This window comes from Bemisia tabaci, chromosome 5, assembly GCF_918797505.1.
Source record: "Bemisia tabaci chromosome 5, PGI_BMITA_v3".
Taxonomy (NCBI): domain Eukaryota; kingdom Metazoa; phylum Arthropoda; class Insecta; order Hemiptera; family Aleyrodidae; genus Bemisia; species Bemisia tabaci.
Window position 1 is genome coordinate 22,902,285 of NC_092797.1, and position 21,575 is coordinate 22,923,859.

The 21,575-nt window shown below is 37.0% G+C and overlaps 1 protein-coding gene across 1 annotated transcript in view; it reads left to right on the forward strand.

The window, feature by feature from the left end:
- The window catches only part of Gasp (Chitin binding Peritrophin-A domain-containing protein Gasp), a 38,389-nt gene extending 17,682 nt beyond the window's left edge, over window positions 1-20,707 (forward strand). Inside the window, exons 2-5 of the mRNA XM_019051029.2 lie at window positions 9,464-9,676; window positions 10,203-10,391; window positions 12,278-12,491; window positions 19,096-20,707. Of these exons, the coding sequence (XP_018906574.2) occupies window positions 9,464-9,676; window positions 10,203-10,391; window positions 12,278-12,491; window positions 19,096-19,387 (908 nt within the window). The 3' untranslated portion in view covers window positions 19,388-20,707. The remainder of the gene's footprint in view (window positions 1-9,463; window positions 9,677-10,202; window positions 10,392-12,277; window positions 12,492-19,095) is intronic.
- The last annotated feature ends 868 nt before the right edge of the window (window positions 20,708-21,575 follow it).

Consider the following 21,575-nt stretch of genomic DNA (forward strand, 5'->3'; position numbering starts at 1 on the left):
GACGCTACCCAGTATGTTTCTATGAAATTCTATTCAAATGACATAAAATGCAAGCGCCGCCCGGTCGAGATTGGGCTCAGCGGGTTGGCTCGGATGCAATCTGACAATGACGTGTGTGGGAAAGAAGGAAGGTGAACGTATCGCACAGCAACCCTATCGGCGCGGGCTCTTAGTGTATTGTTATTGAAACCACCTACATACAATAGCTCAGCTAACCGACACGCCTCGACAATAATGAAGGAGGAAAGAGAGCTTTGAGTGAACCAACTTGAGACACTTTCTACCGCACCCAGCTTTTGATTTCGTTCGATCGAACATGAGGTCGAAGAATGATTCAATCTCTTGGCAGTCTTATTGACTTATTAATGCATTTTCGTTCGCTTCTATCGAATCTCCAACTCCCTCGCTGAGTGTGGCGAGAGCTAGCTGTATCTGATATGCGAACATGCTTTTAGTAGGACGCTTGCAAAGTTTTAAGATATCTAGAACGAGAGCTTATGGCTAGCTACAGTTCGTTCTATACGGATTTTTTTAAAGTACGTTGCTAGTTTTAACTGGGTTGAATTTTACAAGTAGAGAATACTATTTCTGGAATATTTTTGGAGAGAGTGTATGCATCATTAGGTTTTCTATGAGATAGGTGTTCAATGAATGCATCAAAAGTATTAGTTCCATACTGCAAAGTTCCTTTTCAAAAAGCATTGAATGTCCAGGAAACTGTGGGTGGGGGGGGGGGGGGGTGAATGCTGAGTGACGACCTCACAATAATTGAAAATTCAATTATATAAAAAATGTCTGTAAAGCAATAAGACCGCCGTAGTCATATTTACCGCAATCACTGAACTTTAAAGTTTCCAGACGAACTCCGGAGACAAGTTTCACTCTCTGCAGATTCTCTTTTGTTTGAAGAAGCACGATACTCGACATGAAGAAGGTGAATTTTGAAACAATGCGGATATTGAAGGTTTCTGGTTCGATTTAGTCCCCGAGAAAAAAAGAAAGCACAAAAAAAATAAAGAGGAAACAAAAACGTTTACAAAATCAACCTTTTGCGGTTGCAAATTTGCAAATTAGAGGTCATTTGCGTTGTCATCGGCTGTGAGCCAACACCAAGTCTGAAGTTCATGCCCAAGTTCTCTCTCTCTCAAAGGCGCGTACTAGGAAACTGTCACAGCCTACATTCGATAGCGGTCAGTATTCGCTTGTTCAGTCGCTTATGACTCCCTCATGCCCTTAATGTCTATTCTTCGGTCTGGCCCGAAGGCCTTTCAATACTAAACCAACTTAGGTGTGGCTGCAGTTCAAGTCGTTACTCTTCGATGCCAAGTTTCGTTGCAAATTCAAACATAATATCGAAGGAATCGAGATGATCTTCGTGAAGTAGTGATGTCGTACACCAGAGTGGCACAACAGTTTCACTGTATTCAGCCTTTACTTTTCCTACTCCATTCTTAAAAATCATGGTGAATTAGTGTGATTATTTGAATAAGGTTACGTAAAATTAAAAAAAATTTACGAGAAAGTTATCATTCAAAAGTTATACTTTGGAGAAAGGAAGGATGATACTTTCATATTGCGAATTTTTACTTTTCTACTCTGCATTGAAGTCTCCACGCTTATTTACAGGAGAGCTAGTTTTAGCAGAGAGCTAGTCACGCAGTGTTTTAAAATTATGTGATTTTTATAATTCAGAGGAAATTCCAATTCAGTTTCAAGGCATTATGCTCCTCAGAGTTCTCTTAAAACGTTTAAATATTAGAGGACACTTCGCAACGTGAAATGTAATTAGTCTGATTTGGTAAAATCCGTTTGTCAAATAATTCAACGGAGGCCGATTACCAAGAATAAATATGTCTTCATATTTCCACTGCTTTCCTCTGTATTTTAACCATATTTGGCTCTTTCCTTTGATAACTTCACGCCTCACAGCATGACCTGAAATGCATTGCGAATAAGGCGGAAGTCTAAAAAGTCCCGGAATCTTGTTAATGTTTCTTACACAGCTTATGAATTCTCGAACTTTTGCCCATTTTCCATGTATTGATTCCATTGGCGGATCTAGCGAATCGGCAACATTGCTTTTCTCCATTTAAACCTATATAAATGTATCGATTCTTTGAACTTTTAAAATCATCACTGTAGGGAGCACTGAGCTTACTCCTCATAATTAAGGGCAAATTCAGATAAAACTTCAATGCGGAATGTTGTCTGGTTCCTGGAGAAGAAAAAAAAAAAAAAAAAGAAAAAAAAAAAAAAAAAAAACTTGAGGGGAAGTTAGGCAACGTGACATGAAGTTTTGCTAATTGTAGTTCAAATAACATATTATATTGAGCATTTTGTTCACACTTCTAAAGAAATGCACCAAAAGTTTCAGTTCTCTGTTGAAAAAATAAAACTTGAGAGTAAGTCAGGCAACCCTAAATGCAGTCTGGCGGAATCTGATTTAAACCCCGTCCAAATGACCGTATTTATGCTAAAAGGATCTATGTGCATACGATTTGCGCGCAACATAGTTCCTTTTAGAATGAATACATCCAAATAACCTAAGCGACGGGCTCTAAAAGTGGATCTGACTCTCAGATGGTGGCTTCAAAGTTGAGAGCGACGCTGGCGACATGATGCAATTTCCCGGAAACGGACGGCGTGCGTGCGGGGCGTCGAGACCGCAGCGCGACGCCGCGCCGCGTCAGCCACGTTGTGCAACTATGCAAATTCGCATGCAGCGGAAAGGACGGAGCCGGGCGAGTGCGCCAATATACCACCGCCGCGCCGCGCCGCGCGCATCCGTCTCCGGCCGGCGACGTTGAGGCCGTTTCCATCGGAAAATCCATATTTCTCGCGTCGGGACGCGTCAGCCGAGACCGTTGACCCCGGCGTCGGTTCCGCGGGCACGTTCCAGGCCCGTTAGCTCTCCTTAAAGAGTTTTCGTCCCTGGCAGCCGCAACGGGAACCTCGAGACAGACGAAACGTAAATCCTACCATTGCCACGCGCTTGACGTTAATTTATGGCGTGGCGTGCTTCGCGATATATCGATTCATACGCCACTCAATCCTATGAAAAAAGATCGATTATCAGGGTGTTCGCAGCGAACACCTTAGTAATCGATTCTTTACCATGGCTTCAAAGGCGAGATATCAGTGGCGTGGCGTGCTTTGCGATATACCGATTGATCTGCTATTTAAACCTATGGAAAAGATCGATATACAGGGTGTTCGCAACGAACACCTTAATAATCGATTCTTCACCATGCCTTCAAAGGGGAAGTATCGATAATCGATCATTCACGCCACGCCACTGCGAGATATCGATAATCGATCATTCGCACCACGCCACTGATGTCCGTCCGGGTAAATCAGCACGTAGGTGATTCCAGTGTTTCAAAATTCTCCTTGCGATTATGAATTTTTAAAAACTACCTACCCAAACTTTCGAGGAATCAAACATTTGGACTGCATTTTGCAATTTGAGACTACAATATCTGGCTCGGTTTAAAAACGGCATACGCACCATTCGTTTCCCTATGCACATGAATGTTTTTACAAATAGGTTAGAAGTTGTCTTCCTTGTTTAAACTTTACATTTGAACTTTTAAACTTCGCACGCACCGTTTGAGCCTCAAACGAGGAGTCGGACATTTGGACTGCATTTTCCAATTTGGAACTAAAATATCTGGCTCAGTTTAAAAACGACATATGTAGTTTTCCTATGCACATAAATGTTTTCACGGGTTGGCTAGAAATTTTGGTTCCTGATTGAAAAATGTAGTCCATCTTGTCTCATGAAAGTTGACGTGAAAAATTAATATTGGATTCGATTCATCATCAAATGCATGACCTTACAAATAGTTTACTCTATTTTGCAATTGCAAGCACTTGCACTGGCTTATCCATAAAAGAGCATATCTGCACAGGGAAACTAACGATCTATTTGATGTTTCTAAAATGAGCCAGAAGCAGTACTTGCCATGGCGGAAATTATTAGTCGGATTAAAATGTTGTTATCATTGCATACCTTCTAAGGAGAAAATCACCAGTTTAATTTTTAGCCTTGTTTCAAAGCCAAACTTAAAGTTGGTGTCATGGCAACCTTAAACAATTTCAATTATAACAAAGACACTGAACTGTCCAACAGTGAGAAATGCAATGCTGTATGCTGCAATGAACTCAAGCTGAGACTTTTACTGAAGCGCGGTATCATCGCGAGGTTACATTCGAGCCACAAGTCGGTTAAATGCTCACAATGGTCCTCTTCGAGAGGGAGCTAAGACATTTTTTTTAAATGCTCTTTTCCATTAAGTCAGCGCCAATCAGCAGTAAGTTAGCTGGAAACTTTGATACACCATCACACGGAGTAAAACAATTGCATTCTATGTTATGTGGGATATAGATAAAATATTACTGAAAGTCACGTGGTTTTCGGACCAATCAAGATGTAGAATTGAACTCAGAAGCAAGTTCTTCTAAAATGATTTCGTTCCCTTGAATTTTTTTCCGGACTACATGACTGACTTGGCAACGATGAATGACTGGATGCATTCAATGGCGATCGAATAGGACCTGGTGAGGCATTGCACTTGCTTACGTGTTAATGGTCCTCGATCACACCCGTTGATGAGTTGAGCGTATGTGAATGAATCTCGGGTATAATTTGATGCAGGTGTCACGTCTGTGTTGAAATATCAAGAGGAAATGCACATAATAGCGTGTTAAGTGACTCATCAGCACTTATAACTGGGCTTTTAACCCCTGCCGTTACGTGACTTGAATTTATATTTATAGAATGAGTATCGAATGAAAATTGAGCTGATGCGGTAGTGTTTTCGTATATCATCAATGAAAATAATTGTTGGGCGATTTTAGATTAAAAAACGAGGTATACGGTGTTAGGTAGCTCTAAGGAGTCTAATGAGATAATCATCAATTATATTAAAGGAATCATTGATTCCTGATGAATATGGAAGTTATTTATAGTCGAAGTGGTATTACATGGACTGAAGAACAGTGTTAGTTATTAGGCTGTCTGGTTGCAAATGATCCGCATGGGGTAAGAATTTATTGTTGAATTTTCGAAAAAAAGGTTGGTAACCTCTTTCTTCTGAAAAGTTTTGAATTAATTTAGTTGCTCATTCTGAAGTCATGCAATTTGAAACAACGTACATAATAACTACAAAAAAGTCTATAAAAAAGAATGCATATAATGTCCCGCGTGTATTTCAAGTGAGTCATCAAATCTAGGAGGTATAAGAGACATCCTTACTTCAGATGAGATCTCAAAGAGGTGTATTATAATTCGAATTCAATTAACCGAGAGGATTTAATTGACATAGTAAAACTAAAAACAAAAATAGGGTAAACAAAAAATGGCAAATTCGCTCCAAATTTCAACGGTATAAGTTCCCAATACTGGACAGAGTGGAGGAGGGCGAAGAGAGTATGCCGAGTATACGTCAATGCAATGAGCACTATTTAAAATGAGTTGAATGAACTCGAGTAAACCATCTGACCAACCACACGTGTGCTAGCCAATTTTGCGATGAGCTCCAATGTTGGTACCTGTTGCGTTTGATTAGGGGGAAAAACTTGTCGGCAAGTTTACGAATACCAGGAATTTAGTGGACGATTTGGCAGCTTACTCGGGACGACGTTGGACGGAAGGTTGGCGGGAATAGGTAGCAGCCATAGATCATATGGCTTGCGTCAAAGCCGAGAGCCGGTGAATTTGGTCGGATGCTGTTGGTACAGAATCGACGACAGATTTGGATAAGTATGATGAAAATAGTTGTAAATGGCAAGGTATGATGAGGCTCAGTCACCTGTCTTGTGCTTTCTCTCAGCCGACCACGGCACACTCATTGTGAGAGACGGTTGCACAACTTTTCCCGATAAAGGTTATTGGTAACTGGTTCTTGCGTCGATCGCAGGGTTCAACTAGTTCACAGGCCGCAAACCGAATTATGAGTACTTGCACTCCACTACCGACCATTTTTTTGATGCACAGACGAGGCATGACTTCTGTTGGGCGTGGCTGATTTTCGTGTCAAAATTCCGGTCTATTTGAAGAACGACATTCTTTCAATTCTCTCGATGATCAAGAGCTCGATGGTGCTGTAAATATCGCTTCGATGTGCTTAAAACGGTGAAATTTTCTACCCTCGCGCCGATATAACAATTTTCAATTTTACACCGAGAAAAAAGATTGGTAGAATTTACCATTCCTTCACGCTATATTCCACACAGCGTCAATCAGAGTCAATCCTGCCAGAAGAAAGGTAAGCGTTGCTGTATACTGGTACAGGTAACCATTCCTCTGGCAGAATTGACTTTGAATTGACGCTGTGTAAAATACAGCGTGAAGGAATGGTAAATTCTACTAATCTTTTTTCTCGGTGTATATAGAGCCACCTATGAAATTGTGTGTTTCAGGGTCAGAGTTTGTGTGACCAGAGTCCAATTCTTTCACTATTGATTGGTTTTCTGCGATGAATTGTATCGTTTACCATATTTCACCGTTGATAATCACCAGTAAAATATCACTTTTGCGAACAACCCTTAACTTTTTCATTTACTAGTAATTTTGTATTTTGTTTGTTTAATTTACTTTTATTTGCTATCGCGGGTTTTTTTTTCTTTTCTTTTCTTTTTTAAAAATAAATGGTGTTTTGCTATTCTTTATTAATGGAAAATTGTATTGAATTCTTTTTGTAATATAAGAAAGTATTCAGCATAGTAAATGCAAGTTGATCAAATTTTTAACCACTACGAATTTAGAAACCTGTTACTTGTACTCTTACTTATCCTGGTGGGATAGTTTACTTTTCTACCCTTGCGTTTAAGTCTCCGCGATGACCTGCAGCAGAAAGTAAATCTTCTCAGTGAGGCATTGATCAGTTCTGCCGTGCTAAGGAAGAACGCCGTATGAATATATGAACATTCGAGGGTTGCCATATTTCCCATGCTAAACATGTACATTTGACGACATTTATGCATATTTTCCCTTGAAATTTTCAGATATTTTAGATTGAATTGCGTTCAAAATTGTATGAAAATGATGGGAAAAAATATTCACAATTTTCTCAGTGAATTTAGTTTTTATCGACGGAAACTTGGCATAACGTCTGAAGGCTCATACGGCGTTCTTCCTTAGCACGGCAGAGTTGAACTGATGCATGCTTGGCCAAATTGCCCATTTCATAATATAACGACTTCAGATTTCTGTACGATCGTCCCTAATCTCAACTTGACATCTCTCAAATTAAGATTCCTTCGGTGCTTAACAATCAACACATCTGTTCATTGAATAGTACAAAATATTCACGGACTTGTAACGCATATATCAGCCTTCATTGACTGGCAAGAGAATATTATGAAAATTAACTGTGCCACTGATGTCAATGGATTCTGTCGAGAGACTAAAGGCCCGAAAAAAGCGATCGGTGGCATACTGACATAAAAAGGTGAACTAAATAGAGGACAGTGGCTAAGAGAAAGAAGAAAGAATATTTTACAAACCTAATGAACCGAAGTTTAGACGTATTACATAAGACGGATGATTGGTCAGAGCAGCTTTATCCAACTCACGCGGAACTGGATTTTAAACCCACACCTTCATTTACGTCCGGAAGTCGGCCAACAAAAGTGAAGTCTGTGTTCTTAGTAACATACATTTCGAGTTTGCGTTTCAAAATTCTTGAGAAATCTCAGACTTTTTTATATCATACATTCAACTTCCCTCACCAGTCAATTAATTCAATTTCTCTTTCTTTCGATCGTTCTGGAGGCTCATTATTTTGAATTCATTCAATAATTCTGTCACCTATTTTCTGAACGGAACAACGCTGTCGATTTGGCCGTCAAATGATGATCCTTGGAAGGCAAATAAAATTAGTAATGCTGTAAATACAGCTATAAATTAAGTGAAATAATACATTCAGCATAGTTAAATGGGAGCATATCTGATGTAGCAAATTTGTGCTCTTATTGATGATTAAATTATGAGAATTTAGCGCTGACGGCAAGTTCTAATAAGACGGAAAAATAATCAAATCCCAAAATTCACTTCAAAACTTACCATGGTTAGTAAAGTCTAAAAAACGATTCTCCGTAGCCCTTTGAAGTGCCTACAAAGCAGGCTCAAATGAGTCCCTTAACCCTTAATTTACGTGAAGTATTCTCACATAAATATTTCTATCAAATTCATTATGGAGTTTGGATCAGAAGAATATCAACGAGAATCTTGTGTGAGAAATCCCGCACAAAATTATGCGGGGGAATCACATTTCACGAGATTTCGCGGTAGGCTTATGTAAGCCGATAAATTATTTTTGGCTATGAAAGTTGTTGGCGGTAGGGTGTTGATCAGTTGAGAAGGAATCTACCAAGACTGAATAACACCCAAAATGACCATTTTAAGTTAAACTGTAGGCATCAAGTTCAAGGTCCTCGATATATTACACCCGAGTGTCTGACATGTGGGACTTCGACTCGTAAAGCATGACCTTGGGAGTGATTGCTAATGTCTGTCTCGCTAGCGGCTTGCGTCTCATATCGAAGCACAGCTTGTTACATTTGATCCTCCATCTTTATTTTCGCCGGCTAAAATTTACATGGTTGCCATAGGATGGCATAGAAAGCTCTGATAAATACGGGCGAATCAGCTTGGAGTACGATTTCCTCGAATAAATTATGTAGATGTTTTACAAATTACATTTTATCAAAATTTTGAATGAAAATCTCCACAGGGGTTTGTTTTTTGTGGTCGCACAAGATCTTGCAGAAAGTGATCAAGAGTCCAATATTTATGTTTTATTTTATTTTTTTGAGTCAACTTAAGGATCTTGAAATTTTCAGTCAGTAAATGTCTACTGGCTGCATTCCGGTGTTTAGTGAAATGTATAATCGAATATTAGAATGGGAAATCTAGTTCTAAAATTCAATTTATTCATGAAATTAATACGCAAAAATAACTTTTAACCAAATTGACAAACTGCTATTTTTTTTAAACTTTTTTTCTTCTTTTTTTTAAACTAACAGCTTATTTTTAAAACTAATGTCACTTAAATCTTTAATCCGCGATGTCCCACAATGGTATTTTTGGAAAATAAAGGACGATCATTGATAGATTTGTCGTGGCTAGTATACAAAAGATCTCAAGCTCGCACTCTTTCCTGAAGGTGATTCAAGCGAATCGAATGAAACGAAGGTGAATGACATTGAGGTTTTCTAATTCAATCGTATTATCTGCCCACTCTTGCTCTTAAATCTTCATTGTCAAGTGTGTTTTGAAGTCCTCAAACTAGAAGACAGGACAATTTTTATCTAAAAATCTCGCCATCGAGACGAGGGTATATTTTAAGCTTTACGAATAGCATCATCAGTCTGTAATAATAACCACAGTAATTTTCATGTTTATACCATACATATAGTTCCGCATCGATAATTTGTTTTCTTTCTTCCTATGTTACAGGACACAGTCAAAAAGAGGATTTTAAATGTCCAGATGACTTCGGATTCTATCCCCATCATTTATCGTGTGATAAATACTGGAAGTGTGATAACAATGTCGCTGAGCTGAAAACTTGCGGGAATGGATTGGCTTTTGACGACACTGACCCGAAATACCTTAAGGAAAACTGTGATTACCTGCACAATGTTGACTGTGGAGAAAGGACACAGATAGGTAAAAGTCGAAGAAATAAATTATGAACAGATCCGATCTCATAGTCGTTAACAATACATCTAAATCGAGTTGTTACTTGCAAAAAAAAAAAAAAAAAAAAAAAAAAAAAAAAAAATGCAAAAGATGAGAATGAAGTAATAAAAGTTTCATCATACTAAAACGACGGTAAAAACCGAAAATAAGTTGGTGAAAAAAAATCATAAATCCCGAGTTATGTTTACTCATATTAAGCTGTTTTGAAGATGTTGAACAGTTTGGTTACCGTCTGACGTGTGGTTGACATCACTATCAAGGACATCATTCGGAATGATGGTGCAAAAAAATTAGAATCTTAGAAAAAAAAAGAAGGGAAAAATTGAATTAAAGTTGGTATATTTCAGTTGAATTTACATCCAAGTTAGTTCTTTACTAATTTTCATCAGCGGAATGAACAAATTCACCTAAATTTATCCCAAAAATAAGAGGAAAATGAGTTTTTAGGGGTTTTCCGAATCTATTTACGACACATAATATCTCAAAATTTCAGAGCCCGCCATCGGAACGCCCCACTGCCCTAGGTTGTATGGTATCTTCGCCGACGATTCTAAGTGTGACACTTTCTGGAACTGTTGGAATGGAGAAGCCAGCAGGTATCAGTGCAGTCCTGGATTGGCCTATGACAAAGAATCCAGAGTGTGCATGTGGGCTGACCAAGTAGCAGAATGTAAACAAGAAGGTACGATTTATGATTAATAGTTAAAATCGAATGAGTTATATGAATCGAAATATTTAAAATCAATTAAATTAATCTGAATAAGTTTTCTACATACCAGAATAATTTACTAAAGTTTCTCCAAATACCAAGGATAGAATTTTACACAGAATTGAAACCGTAACCCGTCTTAAATATATATATTTTCATCTGCTTGCGCAGGTGCGTACCATTACTGATATGTGAGCAAGCAGATGAAAAGGGTATAGTTATACTTATCCGGAACAGGATCTACTTAAGCGTTAGTTTGATGCTGAATTAATTTCTAAAAAAATTTAAGTATTATGGGTTGACACAGTAAGTGCAATGAGTATCATAATTAAGATAACTCAGATGATATCTTCTAATTCATTGAATCTTTTCAAATCGCACGTTATTCAATCTCCTTACGTGCCGTCGCTGGTTGAAAAAATGACGATGTTATCAATAAAAAGGTAGACGCACCGTCCCTGACATTGGTCCATTGAAATTCAGTATTTGATAATCCGGTTTTTGAAAATTTGTGCCACCATAATTCAGGATTACTTAATCTCAGCGGAAAGGAGAATTCGTAAAATTTTACAGTGCGATTGATAAAAGAGAGGTTTCTTTATTTTTACTTTAATTTAACTATGTTCCTTTTTTAATGACATTTTAGGTATAGATTTTTTATTGAAAAGGTCAAATGAATCGAAAGTTACAACGCTAAGTAGTGTGAATATGTATTTTATTAAAATTAAATATGGAGTTCGTAAACCATTCGCAAGATTTGCGACGGTAATAATCGTTGCTAAAATTGAAATGTAATATCGATGCATTTTAATCCTCAAAATATACGTTAACGCATATTTTAATTCCGCAGAAACAGAGTTTTGTGATTGGTTAACTTCGTCAGTCCTCTTTGTTGGGAATATGTCGGAGGAATTAACGACAAAATATCGGCTTTTCAAGAAGGTACTTTAGTTTCTCGCCAATTTTACTGGACCTTGACACATCAAAGAGGATGACGGGGAGACCTGCCAATTACATACCTCTATTCCTCTTGATCCTTGTTTTGTCCCGTCGAGAAATATAAAATAGTAACAATTAAGTTTTCAGTCACTGTTCAGTATTACTCACTAGTACAATCTAATTCAAAGGATCTATAATTAAATAAAAATCTGTTGCATTCTCGCAATTTTTTCGAAATCCAGCACAACTGATTGATTTTGTTTGTTTTTGGAAAGAAAGTCATGTTATGAAAGCATCATATCAAGACATAATTTATCTGAGATTTTTTAGAAAGATACGTTTCCAAAAAAAATTAAAAAGGAAAAGAAGCGGGAAAGTTCTAATACTGTCGTATTAGAAAAGCGCTCAGGTGTTAGTAAATGTATTTAGTGAAGAAAGGACGTATAAACTCCGTCGACTTGGCTGGGAAATGGAAATAAAACATCAGCTGATAGCAAACAAAGGTTACCAAGGAAACCGTAAACGCGTATTTTTGTTTCCCGAAAATGAGCTCACCGTTGAGCTCATCAGGCGCGTTTTTTTTAGGCTTCATTTGAGTTCAACGATCAATTTCGATAAGAATTACTCTACCGCTAAGGAATTTTCTTATAGACAAACGATCGAAACTACCTGCGCATTACGTTAAAAGCATAAAATACAGTTTTCACAGCTTTATTTATTTTAAAAATGGACACCCCCCCCCCCCCAAAAAAGCCTACACATCGATGAGCTGGTGCGCCATTTAAACGCATTAGCACTAGTATACTAGTACTCAGAGGCAAGTCGAAATCAAAAAGTGCTGCCTATCGGCTGAGCGCTTAAAAGGCCTATTTCATAAGAAATTTGACTTAAATATGGTTTTCTCAATTTCATTGGTTCAGAGGTTGGAAACGGATTCGCTTGCCCGGCTGCCGGAGAAGTTGCTGGCTCCTCAGGATCGTTCTCCCGTCATGCTCACCCTGACGACTGCCGCAAGTACTACATCTGCTTAGAAGGAGTCCCACGAGAATACGGATGCCCCATCGGCACAGTCTTCAAGATCGGAGACACCGACGGAGCCGGAAACTGCGAAGATCCCGAGGATGTTCCCGGCTGGTGAGTTTTCTTCCTCCGACACAGTGTTGTCCCGAGTGACACCGGGACAAAATAGCTGGAAAAAATCAATTGTGTTTGGACGCTAATTTTTGGGGTCCAGCTACATAAACATTATCGGATAAAATGACCATGTTTGATTTTTCAGGACTACAGTGAGAAAAAGCTATCAGTGGCGTGGCGGGTATTTCGATGTATCGATTGTTATATCTTTTAAACCTATGGAAGAGGATCGATAAACAGGGTGTTCGCAGCGAACACCTCAATAATGGATTTTTTACCATAATTTTAAATGCCATAACAATCGATGCATCGCAATTGACACCACGCCACTGAAAGCTATGGCTTATAAACCAATTAGTGGCTCATATGGAACACCATTAATAGTAGTAAAGGCAACTTAATGTAGTTAGTTAGTTAGTTAGTTCACGACGATCAGCAACCAGGCTATTTACGTCGGAGACCAGGAATTTACCTCCAATTTTTAAAATAATAACACATATCGACGGTGAAACTACCAAACCACGTATCTCGGTTTGCGACGTCGCAGACTTCCTGCCATACTTTATTTTTTAAAAAGAAAACTACTCACCGTCAATTCGTGAAAACTTCCGTGATTTTTCCTCTTTGTGCGGAGAAAAATCTGTGAAAATTATAAGGAATGATATTGATTTGATCTCCTTCTAAAAAATAAAATGTGAGTGGAGATTTTTAAACACCGCAAACGAGATACGTGGTCTGGTAGTTTCACCGTCGATATACCTTAGTAATGGTATATATACCTTAATATGGTACGCGATATACCTTGGTATGGTTCACAGACCAAGAATCATTAGTTCATTTACGACTATTAGTGGTGTTCCGTATAAACCGCTAATTGGTTTATAAAGTCATAGATTTTTCTCCGTGTAGACCATAGTTGGGTTGTGTCTAGACCACAATTTGTTGTGGCTGAATACTAATAAATTGAGGTCCAGCTATAGATAATTAGGACTAAATATGGTATCCAGCAAGGAGAGCTTGGACCACTACTTCTGATTGGTTTATCTCACACAAAAGAAACAGCAACTGAGTAGACTGTTCATGGGTGAGATCGCACAAATATCTCACTAAGCAACTAAAATGTTTAAAATCTACTCCTAAACGCAAAATTTCCGTAACGTGTATTACTAATTTTCAGGATTTCCGCGTTCACACGGGGTATTCCATAGTCGCTGGTAACATAGATTTGTCCAGAGAGAAAAGAAAAAGAAACTGGCCTTTGGCGACAAAAAATACTCATAGGTCACTTGAAATTCTCCTCATATATTATTTGAATAGCTGTTGAGCATTGTGGCCTCTTTATCCGGACCATTTTTTTAAGGACGATTATAATGGTCCTTAAAATTATATGATTCCTCGGAATCGAGAGAAAAGTCTAAACAGACGTAGGAGACATATAAGTATGCGTGCGTGATACAAATTACTTAAAAATGCGTTAAGAGGTCGTTTTTACACATTTCTGATCTGCTTAATATGATTTTTGTTCAATTTTACCAGTTAAAAGTCCACACAGTTTGCAACATCTTTCGTGTGCAACTGGCTCATCTGGCCAAATCTGTCTTAAAAGGAAATATTTACCTCAAACTTGAGCGAGATGATGCATCAAGACCATATAGACACCCTAGACAAAGGTCGAGTATTTTTTGGATAACGTGGTCGTGGTTTTGCATACTCTTTGTTTTGAGAGCGATTTTCCCCACTTTTTTGATTGTTAAGAATTCTCTTCTAAGTAGTTACAAGGCTACTATTTCGATTTCGGAAGATCAGAAAGCAAAATTTTAATACGAAATTATAGGGTGCTGGCATGTAAATAGGAAATAAATATCAAAATGATGACCATAAAATGGTTTCTGCATTGCACTGAAGTGTATACGATACAACTTGTGGGTGAAACAGTTTTCAAACATCCATCATGGGAGGATGGATAGGATACCATGACAAATTGCCAATGCTTGTTAGAACGTCTTTAACGTAAAACAACTGGAAGGGCCTTACTTTATTTTTAAAATGATACTGGAGGCTACAAAAGTATTTTTTTACGTTATCATTATTCAGCCAAAATATGCATTCGATTTTTACTCTCTATTCTTTTTTTTTAGTAATAGTAGTGATGGTTGAGGTGGTATATAAAATAATTAATCTCGTAGTTGCGGTTAACTAGATTTTTTTCTTTAAGAAGAAATGTCACCATAACCAAATGGTAGATGTTTTTTGGTGGCGAATACTTTAATGTGCATGAAAGTGCAATTAACGGGAAAACATGCAATGAGAATGAGTATAGGATAGGAATTTAAGGTATCGGTTTAGAAAATTCTAATGACAGCTCAACATTTACAGAGCACATAATTTACTCGTACTTTTCAAACAAAGTTGATTCTTTGCGAAACGACAGTAAATGACATTGCTAAGCCATCTTTCAAGCTATTCGTGGGGACATGAACCATAGCGGCACCTCATAATTCTTTGCGCCCAATCCACGTTTTATTCCCAGCCTATCACTGATTCACTAACAACCACTTGCGTAAACCTTGCTGTAGATAACCCTTAAGTATGAAATTTTAGTAAAAAATTTAAGAAGAAATCAAATTTTATACACCCCGTAGGTTTTTCTAGAGGTTGTCATGATTGATAGTGTTGCAGAGAGCAGTTTTTATCTACGGTTATGCCATTAAAAATAAGAGGTGCAATGAGACAGTCAAAAATAGAGAATATTGTCCTCCAAGGCCCGTAAAAATTGAATATCATGGCAGCCTAACATCTAATAGTTTTGAAAAGAATTTTATGTTTAACGACTCTCCTTATGAAATATGCCTCTAATATATTGAAGCAGTTTACATATGAAAACCTCAAAATCTCTCTCAAAGATATGCGTATTAGTTATTCTAGGCTGTTGACAGGTAAGTGAGGATGTAATTTTAGTGAATGTGAATGATACTAATTCAAAGGTCAATTGGTGTGAATTTGAACTGAAATCCTGCTTAGTTGAAGCTGAATCTGGGAAGTGCAGATCAATCAGTTTTCTCAGTATATAAAAAATAAATCGGAGACTATACTTCAATATGTGTTACGTCCAGTGGCGTGGCGTGCTTTGCGATATATTGATTGATGTGACTTTTAAACGTATAGTAAATGATCAATAAACAGGGTGTTCGCAACGAACACCTTAATTATCGATTCTTTACCATAGTTTTAATTGGAAATATATCGATAATCGACCATTCACGCCTTGCCATTGGTTACGACACGTGAGGATTATCAGATCCCAAGAAGCATTCTTTGTCATGAAATATAGGTACTTAAAAAAACATTTGAGCAAAGTATCAATAAAAATGATGTACATTAGTTGACGCCTCTACAAGAGGAAGTTTTGAAGAAATGTATTTGGTAATTAATAGCACATTGAGATTATATCAGAAGACTTCTTTTAGATTGAATTATGCTGCTTCTTTTTGCACAATAATGGACAATGGACTTCAATGAAAATGCATTGAGCGTAAATTCCTTGTCAGTCACTTTTTAGGCACAGAGCTCCCGACTCGAAATGCAGCTAAAATTACTCTATGAAACTTTGCTCTTGGAAATAATGTCTCTATTAATGCAGTATCCGATTTATTTTCTACACGAATCACTAAAACTTCTCATCGAACATTTCTGAGTAACTCAAACAATAGTGCACGGAGAGTTCCTTGGAAAAACTAATCAGCAAACATCAATCCGTAACTTGTGGTTTTGACGGTTTTTTCTTGGTCTAACTTTCATTCATTTCACGGAGCACAGGAGCGATCCTAGCATGGTTGAGTGGAAAAGTGGTTATGAACGAGAGCATGTCTTGGTTCTTGTGGCTTTTCTTACTTCAAACTGAACTGTGCATTACATAAAAGCTTCTCTCGCACTTAACAGATAGGAATTTGAACGACGCAAAAGCAGGATGTCCTATGTAATTGGTGTTTGCTTCGCGAAAGTAGTCGAATGAAACTACGTGAACAACCATTCTACCATAAGCATAAGTCAAATTTGAAATACAACAAAGCATGGAATCGAATTCTGTTTAATAGCTCTTCTAATTTGTCTTTAAAGATATTTTATTCCAAAAACCCATGAGGGTAATGAAAAAAGAAATAAGAAAAAAAAAATAGCATTCGTCTTGCCTCGTCGGTAATTTTATTTACTCCATCTAGGCGGACGAAATAAGAAATGATCGATTTGATGAGCTCACGCAGTGTTACCTGTTAATAAATAAAATTTCAATTAGACACTCACAGCGTACGTAATCGAAGAACGTCATTTCAAAATTGAAGACCGTGTCAGAAAGATGGCGCACGAGGCAGTCGCACTGGAATAATGTGGAGTGAAAATTACACGCTGCGTTGTCAGTTTTTTTTAAAAAAAAAATTGAATAAACACAAGTTCCTTTATATACATATTATAAACAGTGAAGTTATTGATGAAGATCTTTGATTAAATGAAAAAAAAACTGAAAATAATAAAAACTTAAATAAACAAACCAATACAAGAATAAAGGAAGTAAAACTAATTAAGCAAATTATAATTTATGACGTAACAAACTCAAAGAAAGACGATATCGTAGCTGGAAAGGTTTATAAGTAGGGGTGACAGAAAAATTAACAACCTACAGGAGAAACAATCACCCCATTCATTTAAGATTAACAAAGTTTTAACTTGCCATTATTCATGAATCAGAAGAAGCATTTAATGTAATGATCGTTTACATACTCGAATGCATACACTCTTATCTCTTGAAGCTGATAATGTTATAGTAGATTAAAATTCCCTTAAATGATCCTCCCATTGAATACGTTAGTTATTAATGAGTAAAAAAAAAAAGTGTGGGTACTTAGAATTTTAGAGGTAGGCATTAACTGGACTGTATTTTGCAATTTGGACCTATAAAATATGGTCCGATCTAAAAACAACGTATGTGCCATTAGTTTCCCTATGGACATAAGTGTTTTTTCAGATGAGCCGGAATTCATAGTTCCAAATTGCAAAATGCAGTCCAACTGTTCACCGACATGTGGATCATGTAATACTGAAGTGCTGGCAGGAACACCTCAACAATGATTATAGTCTCGATGGAATTGTAATTGGGCTGCACATTGCAATAGGGAACTACGCTATCTGGGCTCAATTTAGGAACGACGTATATACCATTATTTTCTCTATGTGCATAATTGCTTTTGCAGGTGAGTCACATATTGTAATTCCTAATTGCAAAATGCAGTCCAATTAGTAATACTGAAGAGGTGAAAATTGGAAATGAAGGAATTAAAAAAATAAATTTAGTTGTGTGCCGAGTATCGTCTGTATTACTTTACCAAAGTATATAGTAATACAAATGGAAAGTCAAAAATTAAAATAAATTGAGGGGGTAAACAACTAATAAGTAAGCAATTTCATAACTGTGTTTAAGGTATATGATTACAAAACTTATGTATTTTAAAGCAAAAATAATTGAATAATTGAATTATATTAATTTTAAATATTGATGCTATTGATCTGATCGAGAATTTCGCACGGATATCATTCAACATTTAAGTTGCGCGCATCATAGAATCATAAGGTTAAATGGTTGAGTTCAGGAGATAAGCCAAAGTAACAAGCGCATTTGGAGGGTGAGTTTCTTGATCCAGTGCGAACAAGTATGTAAATCGCTCTTTGGAAAACACGACGGATAAAATCAATCCTTGTGTTAGCGCAAAATTCTTCTTTCCTCAGTCCAGTCTCATTAATTTTCGAAGCTGCGTGAATGTTGCACTGCTTGCTCAACATGCATCATCATGAGGAAGTTGCCAACCTGCTTTGCGTTAATGTAGTGTTTGATGTTCATCCTTATGTTCTCCAGTCGGCATAACCGTTTTAATATTGGATGCAGAAATTTGACGATACACGAGATTTAAGATTCAACCATGAAAGCTTGATTCTATGATAGGCGCAATCGACTCGTAGCGAGAAGGACGAATGAACGAACAGATGGGGGGATTCTGATGCATTGACTGGAGCTCTTGCAAGCGTGATAGATTTGCGATTTAGGCACTCTTACTTAAGTAGAAATTCGCGAGAAACACGATGGTCACTGGTTTTCTCTAAAATCGAACCCAAAGCTCAAAAAAAGCTCTCAAAATTGAGGCTGCAATAGAGGGAATATCCCACGATATCCTGAGAGTCCATCTCTGTAACTAGTCAAACTCTCAGGGAGCAAATACATGAGCAGGGTTGCTGTGATTTCAGTTTTGGAGTCCCCAAATAAAATGGCAACCCTGTAAATGTATTTGCTCCCTATCTATGTATAGAGAGATTGTCTTGATATAGAGGTGGACTCTCAGGGCAGTATGGGATATTTCCTCTATTACAGCCTCAACTTTGAGAGCTTTATTTGAGCTTTGGAGTTAATTTCAGAGAAACCCAGTGGCACCAACATGTTTCTCGCAAAATTTTACCGAGGAATTAGTACTCAAAATACAAATTCTTGGCACATGCAAGAACTCCATTGGTATTTTTGGGCACATTGTATTGATCTAATTTTGACGCTTATGTAATTGAACAGTGAGGACTACTACGGTGACTTGGACTTGAAGAGCATTAGGAAGAGTGAACTTTTAGCCGGAATTCAAGGCGGTAGCGGAGGAAGCAGTCAAGGCACTAGCTCCAACCAGGCCAGGACCTTAAACAATCAATCTGAGGCCAAAATCTCACCGAAATCCAGCAAGCAGCCCAGGCCTGCACCTCAACAACCAGTACAAAATGCTCCTAGTCGACCAGCCCCCAGCCAAGCTCAAAGAAGCCAACCTCCCAAGCAAGCCCCCCCAGCGCCCCTACAGGAATACGAAGACAACTAAACTTCAAATTAATACTACCAACAGCAATTCTATAGCTGAAATTGTCGTAAATGTCACGAACTTGGAGACTGAATTTAACTATTCCCTCTTATGATCCCAATCCCCACTTTGCCCGATCGTGCCTTGCTCATTGTTTTCTCATCAAACTTTGTTTCAATGTCTTGGCATATATTTTTATAGGCACTAGAAAAAAATTAATATCGGATCAACTTATGATACGATACTTTGAAATTTCATTTTGAATGTTTTCCTGAATTCCTTTACAGGGACAATTACTTTTATTCTTTAATTTTTCAAATATTCGAGGCTCAAATTATAATTGTAAGAAATCTCACAAATATGCTTATTTTCTCGTCTCTAGTATGAAAATAAGGGTACATAAGCCAGCGATTGCTCGAAAAAAAATTACGTTATAACTAGTCCATATAATTGTTATGCCAAACTTAATTTTTGGAGTAATTTTCTAAGATTTTTCAAGTAACTTTCTTCAACTAAAATTTACTTTTTGGATACATGTATTTCACGCTAACATTATCCATTGCGTATGTTTCGTTTTCAGTCAAGGTAAAAACTTTCCTTGAAAAGTTTATCAATTCATAGTAACTTAACTTTTGTCGTTATAACCAGGGAATTTCGGAAAAATCAACCTTTGTTTTATAAAGAATTAATAGAATGAGCTATTTTGAAAATGAGGCCAGCTTCTATATTCATGCCTAATAAGAGCTACTACGTTAGTTTTGAAACTGTGATTATATATCAATTCCTCGTCCATGACGCATGCACTCAAATTAATCAAGATTCTAAGAGTTACTTCCTCAGCGATTTTCATAAAGGTTTGTTTAGCCTTTTTTGTTATCAGTTTAAAGGTGTCACTAACTTATTGTGTTCAATGAGATCAAATTATAGAAGTATCTAAATGCATAATTGACAATACAGTCAAAGAAAAATTACAAATTATTAAACTCCCTCAAAATAATGTCCGTTTTTCTCATCGTGTCGATTTAATTGTAAGTACCTTTATCTTGCACGTGCTAACGAAACTTATGAATAAAACTAATTGCTCGATAAGAAATTTTCCATCATTTGATTTAACACCACCAGTAACCTATGACAAAGTATCATACCAAGAGATGAACAGTGTTAGTATAGTTGTATATATGGTTACTCAAAATGTATTTATAATTACTTTGATCTACGATGATGTACTATTTAAGTTTAACTGTATGTGTAAATAGTTAATATAGTACTTGTTCATAAAATAATAGATTAAGAATGTTCAATAGAATCCAAAACTGAAATAAATATGGACACCACTTTCTAGACGTTTTATTTACATTTTAGTGAACACCATCAATACCTTCGACGAAAAACAACCAAAGGATTCGTCAACCTCTCGGAGAAGTCAATGAAATTGTTGACATTAACCATAAGGTGAAAGATGCAAGCTGGGTGCCTTGACATCCTCACAGTAATAATATTTATTATCATTATAAAATTACAGGATGTTCCCCATATGTGCATTAGTTATTATCCTTTAGGAAAGTACTATACATATTTTGAACTCACTTGTAAATATGTTTTGGTTTAACACTCTCAACGCCTTAATAGCAATTAAGACGCATCTGCTAAGGCACTGTCAGCATCCGTCATGCTGTGCATTTACGTGCATGAACAACTGCATACTATAAAACTCCAAGACCTATCATTCCATTTCATAATATTCTTAATGTAAAAATATCATGCTTGAAAAAACTGGACACTTTTTTCACAAACCTATTTTTCATTTCACTTGGTTGGGTTCATGGTATTTTAATTACTTTATGTACAAATAATTTTACGAAATGATTTGGATTTATATAAGTTTTGTCTCTCCTTCAACGTATTATACTAAACGACTAAACGAATAGATATTTCTAAACATTACCAAACTTACTCTGATAAAATACGAATATTTTGGAAAATTTTCTGATATTTTCCTCTCTTTTTTTCAAGTAAGTTTATTTGCAGCTTAAGCTAAGAGTCTGAACCTCTCATGGAGAGCTATTCATAATTTTTCTAAAACAAAGATTTGATGGAAAATCGATAAAATTCAAATGCTAATATGGCGCGCTTCCTGAGCATATCGATGGCGAAAGTGCAAAACCACGTGTCTCCATTGCGGTGGTTCAATATTTCCGCTTCTTTTTTA